We start from the raw sequence: 12489 nt of genomic DNA on the forward strand, positions 1-12489 counted from the left end.
ACTCCTTGTGCAGTTCTCTGCCCCATTTGTGAGTGGGTTGTTTGACTTGATTGTTTAGGTTTTTGAGTTCTTTGTAGATTCTAGAAATTAGGCCTCTCTCTGATGTGTCTCGCAGTTTTTAATGTACAGGTCAGCCTCCTTAGCTCATTTCTAATATTTTTGGTGTAATTAAATTTTCCATTTCCTTTATTTATTGCTTATTGTTAGTGTATGGTAACAACTAATTTTGGGGTATTTATTTTGTGTCCAACAATACTATTGTGGATGTATTTATTTAGTATTTCTTTAATGATTCAGAATTTTCTCTATATGAGATCAGGCTATTTGTGAAGTGAAATAATTTTGTGTCTTTACAGTTTGGGTGCATTTTTACATTTTTATTTCTTTTCCTTGCCAAATTGCTTTGGATAGGTCTTTTATTTATTTATTTTGTGTGTAGGCTTGTGCTGTGTTGATAAAAATAACAAAAGTAGGCTTTCTTATCTTATGCTCTTACAGGAAAGGGCTTTAGGCTTTCACTGTTGAAGATAGTGTCAGCTGTGTTTTTCATGGTCTTTATTATGTTGAGCTAGTTTTTTTTTTTATTCTTTGTCTGGTATTTTCAAATCATGAAAGGATGCTAAATCTTGTTTTCTGGGGCTTCTTAGAAGGCCATCTCATATTCATCACTCATTCACTGACCCTTCCTCCCCCCTTGTTCTTTCTTTCTTTGAGGTAAGGTCTCATTTTTGCCCAGGTTGGCCTTGAACTCACAGGGAACCTCCTTTGTCAGCCTCAAGAGAGTGTTGGTATTAAAGGCTTGAAACACCATACAGGGATTCTGAGCCTGCATTTCTTTAGGCTGTGTTTCTCAAGGATTTTTTTTTTTTTTTTTTTTTGTCTTTTTGAGTAGACTTTGCTTTTCTCTTTCTTGGTGTACCTTGGGATCTTTTATTGAAATTGGGCATTTGAAGAGAGTCTCCTCTCTTAGTATTTGAAAACTTGGTTGTTGATTAAACCTTAACTATTAGCCCTAAGTGAAGGCTTAAGGCCTTTTAAGTAGTGCTGGCATTATGCCTTGCCCAATGTATGTGTTTTTTTCTTTAATTCTGTCATATGTATATCTGATTTTACATCTAATGCCCCATTGAATTTCACTTCTGTTTTGTCTTAGGGCTTTAGCGCTTCCTTTTGTAGTTCTCTGCCCCTCAGCTCTTACATGTGTGAGGTGTTTGCTATTGCTTACATTGACTTTTCATTAGACAGACAAATTCTGAGAGATACTGTTCCACATTAGCTCTGAGTCATATGAGAACAAAACTTGACTTTTTAAGCAGTCCCTAGGCAGATGGGAGCATTGTAAACAAGTTCCACTGTTCTCTTTTTATCTCATGGGGAGCTAAACAATCATGAAATTTCCTTCTGTCTTTGACTGTGGCCTTTTTTATTTTTTATAAGTTGTGTATTTCTTTGGATGCTGTAGATTCTTTTTAAAGTTATTTACTTATTTTCATTGTGTATGTGTGTGTGTGTGTGTGTATGTGTGTACATATACAGATGAGTGTGTATGGATGTCCATGTGCCATAGCACACATGGCATGTGGTGGTCAACTAGGTGTTCATTCTTTCTGGCTGCTTCCCTCCCCCCCCCCCCCCCCCCCCCCCCCCCCCGTTTGTTTGTTTTTGATTTTTCAAGGTAAGTTTTCACTCTAGCCCAGGCTTACCTTGACCTCACGGCAATCTTCCTACCTCCCCACGCCCGACACTCTGGCCATTTTGTTTGAGGCAGGGTCTTGTTTACTACTGTGTAAACCAGGCTAGCTGGCCCACTGTAAATTCTTAAGCAGTGTCAGAGTTGCCATTATTATTTTGGTCAGTCTGTTGTCAGCTTGTTTCCTTGAGAGAATAAGAGCTTGTGCTTCCTAGAATGTCTTCTGAGGTATGTTACTTCCTTTGCCTTTCACTTTTGAGGACAAAGTGAGTATAGTAGTACAGGTTGGTTGTTGTACATTTTCAGCATTTTAAGTAAAGATCGTGTGACTGTTGCAGTCATGTTTGCATTGTTGGCAGAAATCACCTGACCAAGAGCAGCTTGTGGGGAAAAAAAAGGCTTATTTTGGCTTGAGGGGAAGGTCCATTATGGCATGGAAAACTATGGCATAAGCAGAGGATGGACATCATCTCTTGGCCAACATCAGGTGGACAACAGCAACAGCAGAGTGTCCCAAACACTGGCAAGGGGAAACTGGCTGTAATACCCATAAGCCCGCCTCCAGCAATACTGCCTCCAGGAGTCATTAATTCCTAAATCTCCATCAGCTGGAACCTAGCATTCGGAATACCTAAGTTTATGGGGGCACCTGAATCAGACCACCACAGTGACTGATGGTCATTCCCACATTGTTATCTCTATAGGGACGTAGGTTTGTTTGCTGCTGCTGCTGCTTTTCTTCTTTTCCCTTCTTCTTCCCCACAGGGTCTTATGTGGCCTAGACTGACTGAGAACATGTGATCTTACTGTCTCTGCCTCCCAAATAATAAGATACAAGCAGGTGTCACCATGTCTGGCTTCTGCTTTTTTTTTTTCAAGATTTTCCTTGTCTTTGAGATATTGTTTTGTCTTTCCTCCAACTTGGTGGTCTTTGACCTTCTTGAATATGATGCTACCTGTATCATTAATATTTGAAATTTTTCAGCCTTTATTTTCTCTCCTCTCTTTCTCTCTTACTCTCTTCTCTCCCATTTAACCTGTTAGCATTCTTTTTAGTTATACACTGGAACTTTTATAATTGACTGGTAGTTCTTAGACATTTTATTGTTTTTATTTTTGTTTTTTTCTGCTTGAATTTGGATGTTAATTGTATATCTTTGTTTACTTTTCATTTTTATAATTTCTTTTCAAACTATCCATTGCTAGTTATATTTAAATAAAAAACTTTATTGAAATTGTGTCATAGTGTTTTTAGATTATTTGTATAATTATGAAATGTCATGTATATTAAAATGAAGTTAAATCTGTATAAATAGCATTATATGTCAAGTGAAATTTTGTTTAAGCCCTATTAGACTGTATGGAAGAGTGAAGGTAGACAATTAAAAACATACAATTCATTTTCTGTTGGGTACATTACATTTGATTATTTTTCTGTAGCATGGAACTTATGAATGAAGTACATTTAACTACCTAAAATGAAACTAGTTGAATGTTTCAAGTTTACTTTTACTTTTTTTTAGGTGCTGTGGTCCTCAAAAATCTTGTGATTAAAGAAAATGCCTTGGTAGGTTTTCATGATAAATATTCATATTAGTGCATTTGATTTAATTCTTTCTAACTTGCTCCCAATTACCTATTTGAGAAAAACTTTGAAAGTTATGTTTATAAAATGTGACCTTTTCAAAATAGAGATGTAATCCCCCTAAAATAGAAAGGCAGTACATTTTTATCACTTAAAATATTTGTATATTTATTTCATATGGTTTTAACTTAGTGCTCAACTCCTCTTCCAGCTGTTTTCATAATTTTTTAAAACTTTATTGGTAATATTAATACATGTACATGATGTATTTTTGAGCCCAATCCCCTCCCATTTCTTTCTTTTGTCTTTTGTCCTTCACCTTATTTTCACTGAACCCTGTCTTTCCAACTAGTCCTTTTTCTATTTTGATATCTTTTTTTTTTTTTAGCCTTCCTCTACCATCCATGATGTCCTATGGTTGAGCCCTATATTAAGCAGGTTTTCTGCAAGTAATACCACTTGCTGTGAGGTCATGAATGCAGTGGCTATTTTGTTTCTAAAAGGCAGCTTTATGAAGCACCTCCCTCCCGCTGTTTTATTTTTACATTCTTTTTGTTGCCTCTTCTGTAACATTCCTGAGTCATGAAGGTTGTGATAAAGATGCGGGTCATTTAGTGCTGAACACTCAGCAGTTATTTCTCTTTATTTTAATGATTTTGAGTTTCCCCAATAGTCACTACCATCAAGATTTTTTTTAAACCTTTTAATGTGTTCAATACCATAGCATGAATTGTATTCACAATCTTGTGTTCTTTTCACAGTATCTATTTTTACAATTTTATCACATCCCCAAAAGAAACACTATAACCATTAATAGCTTCCATTTCCTCTGTTCATTGGCCCTGAATTTTTTCTCATAATACATTGCAATTCTGTACTTATTAGTCATTTCCAAATCCCTTTTCTCTACCTCCAAAAATTTGTTTATTCTAGGTACTTCATATAAAAAGTATCATGTTGAGGATGAGCTCAGTGGATACAAGTGCTTGCTCAGCAACCATGAGGGTCAAAAAGGATCTGATTTGCCCTGAGTTCAATTCTTTAACACCCAAGTTAACATATTGGTGTGTCCATGTGTGCCTTTATTATTAGTTCTGTGGGGAGTTGAGGACAGTAAGTGATGAATTGCTGGGGCTTTGTGAAAATGATAGCTCTAGTTCAGAGATACTCTGTTCTCTGATTCAAGGGAGTACACTGATGTGTGATAGAGGAAGACACCTAACATTCATTCACTTGGCCCCTGCATGCATGTATTCATTGGGTGCACACATCTGCACACACATGCATACATCACTTGCTACAGTCCCCACCCCACCACACTGTATATACACACAGAGGTACCATGTTGTATTTGCCCATTAGTTTCTAGATTATTTCATGTGGTATAGTGTTTCCACATTGTAACATGATCAGGGTATAATTTTTTTTTTATAGCTGAGCAATATTTCACTCACTCTATACCACATTTTTTGTCAGTCTGTTTAGTTTCTTATTCTTTCTTTCTTTTGATAAAGGCTACTTCATCTATTTTTTAAATTGCTTATGTTTTTGTTACATCCACAGATTATGAAATCTGATGTCATGGAGATTTTCTCTTTTTTAAAAAAATTTTATTTTTGTTTATTCCTATCTATTTGAGAGTGACAGGCAGAGAGAAACAGGCAGAGAGAAAGAGAGAATGGATGCTCCAGGGCTTCCAGCCACTGCAAACAAACTCCAGATGCACGTGCCCCCTTGTGCATCTGGCTAACATGGGTCCTGGGGAATCGAGCCTCGAACCGGAGTCCGTAGGCTTCACAGGCAAGCGCTTAACCGCTAAGCCCTCTTTTCAGCCTGAGATTTTCTCTTTTTTAGATGTAGCTTTTCTGCTTATAGGAAGATTATCTTTTCTCTTTTATAAATGTAGCTTTCCAGTTTACATGAAGATTTTTTCTTTTTTATATGTGTAGCTTTTTTTGTTTAGGTTTTGATTGATCTTAGGTAAAGTTTTACATATGAAACAAGACAAAGTCCAACTTTGTATATTTTACAACTGAGTATCCACTTTTTTCATATCCGCTTAGTCTGTCCTTTCCCTTGGTGAATAAAGAGAAGTACTTTTGAAAATATTGTATTATAAAATGTCAATTTTGTGAAACAAAATGTAAATTTCATTAAAAGTACAAACTGACATTTGAAAATCTACCCTTACAAAACAATTAATATAAATGTGTTAATGAGTCTGATATGGGTAGCTCTCTCTTTAGTATTAACCTAGACCCTTGCCACCATTCGTTTAGAAAAGGAAAAGTCTCTAAAATTTTTTGCCTTGGATAATATGAAAATTATATTAATAAATTTAAATCAGTAATGTTAATAGGAATAAACAAAGTTATTAAAAACCCTTTAAATCATTTTGGGATGAAAAAGGAAATTATATTGTTGAGCTTTACATATACCAATTATTTGCATATTTATTTACTTATTTATCTTTGCAGAGTCAACTGGATGTACCATTCAAAGTTAAAGTTGGTCATATAGGTAAGTCATATTTATTACTGGTATGTTCTTCTTGATGAACATTCAATTAGTACAATGTATTATCTTTACATTAGGTTCTTCCCAATGTTTCTAACCACTAATTGAAAATACAGTAATTGTGTAGTCTTATTTATGTAGGGTTTAGTTGTATAATCTAAAATATTGCTATATTGCCCAGTAATTACTGTCTATGTTATTTAGAAATCACATATCTTATTAGGTCTTAAAATTGATAATCAAGCAACAAACTTATGTAAGCTCCAGCAACTGGGTCCTGATTAAAAACTCTGTCCTCTTGACCCTTGAACACAGAACTTGCCATCTTGACTGGGACAGGTATGTGTGAGTTCCAGAAGTTGTATTTCTTTAAAAACCCTGTGCCCTTCATCCTACATAGTTCACAGTACCTGGCAGTTAGAATGGGACATTAAAACTTAAGTTCCAGCAGAAGGATCCTTTTAGAAATACTCTGCCTTTTATATACACAGGACCTGACATCTTGGTTAGGACCCAGTTGGGATGGGATGCTTACATTCCAACAGCTGGATTTCCTGTAGGAATCCTTTCCCCTTCATCCTGTGGAGGGCAATCTATCCATTGTGTATGGGACTTCATCAGAGTTCCGACATTCAGATTCCTGTAGACATCCTTTTCCCTGCATAGCAGGAGACACCAGAGTTCCCATGTGATCTGGGGGCCAAGTATAATGTCCAGCTCAGCTGCATGTGAGATCGTCTCATTCATGAAGCAGTACCAAGCACCTCCAAGATTGAACTCTGATCACCACAAAGCAGAGCAAAGAATGAACAGTTAATACAAAGAAGTACCGCTCCAAGTACTGTCAACACAGAAGTGGCAGAAAAAGCAGACTAGTGCACTACTGCAGGTAGAAAGTCTCAATGTAACAGAAATACCAGGCCAGTATGTCTTTTTCAAGGAATGCCAAGGCCATAGCAGAGGACAGCCATTGAGAACTTTCTAGAGAATATTGCAGACAAGGAGTACAAAGAGCTCAAAGAAGACACTAGTAAATATATGAGTACAGTCCTGAATAAGTTTAAGAAGGAAACAAACAACTAGATAAATGAAGAGGTCTAACCTTAACCACAATATAAATAAAACTGTATAATAACGAGAGAAATCCTGAATAAAAACCAATCTGGGATAAAAATGGAAATGAAAAATAAAATACAATAATTCAAACAAAATCTTCATAGAAAGCCTCACCAATAGCATGGATTAAGTAGAAGACTATTAGGCCTTGAAGCAAAAGTAGAGGAATTGGATCAGTTAGTCAAAACTAATGAAAAGTTCTAAGAAATAAATAAATGGAACAGAAGAGAAATTTGTGACACCTTGAAAAGACTGTCTAAATATGGGCATACAAGAAGGAGAACTTCAGACCAATGTTAAGAAAACAGTTTTAATAAACTTATACAAGAAAATTTCCCAATTTTTATCTAGGTAAAAGGGACATGCAGAACTCCAAATAGTCAGGATCAGAAATGCAATTCTCCATGTCACATTATATTTAAAACAGCAAGTAAATAAACAGAACCAAGATCAGGTACTAAGAGCTGCAAGAGAGAAACATCTTGTCACATACAAAGGCAGTTTTTCAGTGGAAACACTAAAAGCCAGGAGTATGTAAAGTGATGATTTTCAAGGATTGAAAAACAACATCTGCCACCCCAGATTACTATACCTAGAAAAATTATCTTTCACAGTAAAGAAAGATAAATGTTACCTGATAGAAAAAGGCTAAAGAACTTCATGAGTACTAAGCCAGCCCTACAGAAAATACCCAGCGGGATACCCCACTTTCAAGAGAAGTATAAAGCCTTGCATGGTGGCAGAAGTAGGATGATCACTGTGAGTTCAAGGCCAGCTGGGAACTGCAAAGTGAGTTTCGAATCAGCCTGGGCTAACATGAGATTTTGCCTTGAAAAACAAAACAAAACAATACAAACATCCTCAAGAAGCTACAGGAGGTAACAACAAAAACCAAAGCTAGAATAGCTGTTAATCAAATGAAGATCAAGAACACATGAAACTTTCCCAAATCATCAACATAATAAGCTTAACACCTACTTTTAAATAATATGAGTATTAATGAGCTCAATTCCCTAATCAAAAGACAAGACTAACAAGCAGGATCAGAAACAGGATCTATGCTATTTCTGCCTTCAAAAACTAACTTTTTCATCAAAGACAGATATTACCTTAGCAGTAGAAAAAGATATTACAAGTTAATCAAACTAGAACACAAGTAGGTGTGGCTATTCTAATATCTAGCAAGATAGACTTCAATATTAATAATACGTAAAGAAGGTCACTTCCTACTAGTCAAGGGTTTATTTCACCAAGAGGAAATTATAATTCTAAATGTATCTGTGTTAAATACAGGGACACCTAATTTTATAAAACAAATGTACTAGTTATACAATCAGATAAGTCCAAATACAATAAGGATGGGTAAATTCATTACTTCACTGCTAGCAGTAGAGAGGTCCTGTAGATAGAAAATAAGTAGAGAAATAACATTAAACACCAGAGATCAAACAGACATAACAGCCATTTACAGAGCATTTCATATAACACACATTATTAGCATCCCAGGCAACTTTAAAAGTAGATCACATATTAGGACACAAAGCAAGTTTCAACAAATGTAGGATAATTGAGATAAGTTCTTGTATTTTTAAAATATTTTTGTTTATATGTAAGCAGAGGGTCTGACCACAATGCAGTAAAGCTAGGAATTAGCAAGACAAACTAAAGAAAACACACTCCTAGAGATCAAATACTGCACTCTCAGACACTAAATAGGCCATCAAAGAAATAAAAAAAATAAAAAAATGAATAAGTGAAAAGGAAAATACAACATGCCAAAACCTACAGGACACAATGAAGGCAGTCCTAAGAGGGAAGTTTATACTGGTAAATGTGTTCAGTACTAAGGCAAAGAGATCTGATTTTTTTTTTTTAAAAAAAAAAAAAGAAGAAAAAACAAAACCATAATGCTGTATCTAAAGGTCATGGAAAAAAACAAGGAAAAAATAATCCATTCTAAAAGTGCCAGATCTAAAGAAATAAGATCATGGTAGAAAACAATGAAATACAAACAAACAAAACCACAATTCAAAGAACCAGTGAAACAAAGACTTGGTCTTTTGAAAAGATAAACAAGATTGACAAACCATTAACCAAATGAAAAGAAAGAGAGAAAAGACACTATTCAGTAAGGTAGATGAAAAAGGTAATTAAAAAATAAAACTGAGAGAATGATAACGTATAGTTCTATCACAGTGAAATCATAACCTATATTCTTCCCAACTGGAAAATTTGAAAGTAAATAAATGATGGGGGCGTGGCTGAGAAATAGCTTAGTAAGCGGGTAAGGGTACTTGCTTGCAAGGTCTAGTGGCCTGGGTTCAATTTCTCAGTACCTATGGAAAACCAGATACACAGTTTGGTTGCAATGGTGGAAGGCCCTGGTGCACTTATTCTCTCTTTCTCTTTGCAAATAAATGAGAAAATAATGCATTTCTTGATGCATATGACCTACCAATATTAGACTAAGATGAGATAAATAATCTAAGTTGATCTATAACTAACAAAGTCATTGAAGCAGCAATTAAAATCTCCCAATCACAAAAACGTCCAGGCATAGTCAGGTTCATTGTAGAATTCTGTCAGACCTTCATCGATTTACTGAACACTGCTTCTCAAATTATTCCATAAAATAGAGAAAGTGAATGTTCCCCAACTATGAAGCCACCATTAAACTAATAACAAAATCAGATGGAAACACAACAAAAAAGAAAACTATAGACTAATATCTATGATGATTATAAACTCAAAAATACTACTTTTAAAAAAATTATTTATTTGAGAGCAACAGACACAGAGAGAGACAGAGAGGGAGAGAGAAGGAGAGAGAGAATATGAGTGTGTCAGGTCCTCCAGCCACTGCAAATGATCTCCAGATGCGTGCACCCCCTTGTGCATCTTGCTAACGTGGGTCCTGGGGAATTAAGCCTTAAACTGGGGTCCTTAGGCCTCACAGGCAAGCTCTTAACCTCTAAGCCATGTGTCCAGCCCTAAACTCAAAAATTCTCAGTAAATACTTGGAAATGAATTCAAGTGGCTTTATCTCAGAGATGCAGGCAGGGATGGTTTACCATAAAGAAATGAATAAACTTAATACTTCATATGAACAGACCTAAGAATAGAAATCACACGATTATCTCATCTCATTTGGTACAGAAAAAGCCTTCAACAAAATTTATTGTCTCTTCATGATAAAACTATTGGGGAAACTAGGGATACATATTTCAAATATATATATAATATATTATATATATAATATATTATATAATATATTTATACACACACATATATATGATATATAATATATAATATATAATATATTATATATAATATATATATAATATAATATATATATAATATATATGTAATATATATATATATTACATAAAAAGGCTATATACAACAAACCTATAGCCAGTGTCATACTAAATGGAGAAAAGCTAGAAGCATTCTCATGGATAATTCTAAACAAGACAAGATTGTCCACTTTCCCTACTGCAATTCAACATAATACTAGAAATCTTAGCTAGAACAATAAGATAAGAGAAAAAGTATTTTCAAATTTAAAGAATATATCAAACTATCCTTATTGCAGATGGCATGATTATATATGTAGGAGACCCTACTGACTATACTAGAAAACTGGAGCTTGAAACACTTTTTAGCAAAGTGATAGGGTATAAAAATAGCACATACAAATCATAGAGTTCTTATATACCAATGACAAATATGTGCATAAAGCAATTAAGAAAATCACAGTTACATTAGCTACAAAAATAACTATACTTCTCAGAATATTCCTAACCAAGGAAGGGAAGTAATTCTACAATAAAAACCTTAAAGCATTGAAGAAAGAAATTGAAGAAGACATAAGATAGGAAGATCTCTCATGCTCTAGAATTCAACCATTATTCCACAAGTAATATACAAATCTTATTCAATCCCAATCAAAATTCTAGTAACATTCTTCACAGAAATAGAAAAAATAATCTTAAAATTCATATGGAAGCACAGAAGACCCTTGATGGTCAAAACTGACCTCAGCCAAAAGTGTACTACTGGAGGTCTCAACCCACCTCTTTTCAAATATGACTACAGGGGAGATTCAGACTTACCAAAATGCCAGGAAAAGAAAGTTAAATACTCAGCATTAAATGTGACATCTTTGTGACACCTGCCAGGACTCAGAGAACTTTCGGAACAGGTGGCAGAAAGAGTGTGAGAGCCAAGGGATTGGGAGAATTGCTTTCCAGAATTGTAGTACTCTGGAAACATAGTGGCCCTTGCATTCATAACCTCACAGTGGCTGTTGTCACCTGCAGAATAATGGATCCATCAACATGTCATATGTGATAAAGGAAGGCAAAAATAAAATGTAGAAAGACATCAATATAATAGAGGGTTGGAGGGAGGAATGGGTTCAATAGAAGAGGTCTGGGAGAGTACAGGCAGGAGAGAGTGTCTATAGACAATATGATTAAAATATATTTTGAACATATATAAAAATTGTTAGTAAAACTATTAATGAGGGAAACTTGAAAGAGTGTTACTTCTGAGTTTTTGACTCACATTTTCTAAGTCTCTAAGATGTCAGTCTTTGCAGTGTTCTGATTGATACATGTATGACATAATGAGTAGGGTCTGGATATCCCCCCCTGTGGCCATGGATGCATTTGAAAACTGTGCTGTATTTGTTGCAGGTTTTCAGGAACTACTGGATTATTTGTTGTTTCAGATTATTTTACATGTTTATGGTTTTTTTTTAAGTATATGGCTTGGACAGAAATAAATTAACTATAAAGTTGCAACCTGTTTTTAAAACATTGTTAGGATTCTTGCAGTATGTTGTAGTTTCATAAGTGTCATGCACAATGATTATGATAGTGTCTTTAATATATTTGTTTCTGTTGTATAATTTACATAATATTACTGAAGCTGTGGTAATGTCACTAAGGAACATGTATTCTGAATGTCCACATAAATTATGAAATGGAAGTATATACAAGTTTATGTATTGTACTTACAGTTGGCATAAGACCATATGTCACAGAAAATTTTCATCTGACATTGCTAAGACTCAGGTTCTATCTTATCCCTCCTAAATTTAAAGGTAGTATACCATTAGTGTCCACAATTATTTTTTTCTCTATAACATCCTAATTTTTTGATCATTTACATGTCTCAATTTTATATACTTGTAACCATGTTATAAATTGGATATTTGCCTTCATTTATTAATCTGATGAATGTATATTTGGGTATAATGGGATAATCCCACTATTACATTGTTAACCAACATTACAGAAAATGTCTTTTAAATATATACCAAAATCAGTGAAATTATACAGTGATGCTTGTGAATATGTAAATTTAACCTCAGTTCAAGAACAGTTAAAAATGTATTAGGAAGAGTGGAGGATTGTATTAGCTAATTTTCTCATTGCTGTGATAAAACACCTGACTAATAACAGCTTAAAGAAGTAAATTTGAGCTGGGTGTGGTGGTGCATGCCTTTAATCCCAGCACTTGAGAGGCAGAAGTAGGAGGATCGCCTTGAATTCAAGGCCATCCTGAGACTACA

At 34.7% G+C, this 12489-nt stretch overlaps 1 protein-coding gene across 4 annotated transcripts in view; it reads left to right on the plus strand.

The window, feature by feature from the left end:
* Vps13a (vacuolar protein sorting 13 homolog A) overlaps nucleotides 1-12489 on the plus strand; it is a 203548-nt gene that overhangs the window by 12390 nt on the left and 178669 nt on the right. For all 4 annotated transcript variants that reach the window (XM_045155616.1, XM_045155629.1, XM_045155618.1 and 1 more), the window contains exons 2-3: nucleotides 3214-3257; nucleotides 5753-5795. In XM_045155616.1, coding sequence (XP_045011551.1) covers nucleotides 3214-3257; nucleotides 5753-5795 — 87 coding nt within the window. The remainder of the gene's footprint in view (nucleotides 1-3213; nucleotides 3258-5752; nucleotides 5796-12489) is intronic.

Source organism: Jaculus jaculus, chromosome 1 (assembly GCF_020740685.1).
Source record: "Jaculus jaculus isolate mJacJac1 chromosome 1, mJacJac1.mat.Y.cur, whole genome shotgun sequence".
Taxonomy (NCBI): domain Eukaryota; kingdom Metazoa; phylum Chordata; class Mammalia; order Rodentia; family Dipodidae; genus Jaculus; species Jaculus jaculus.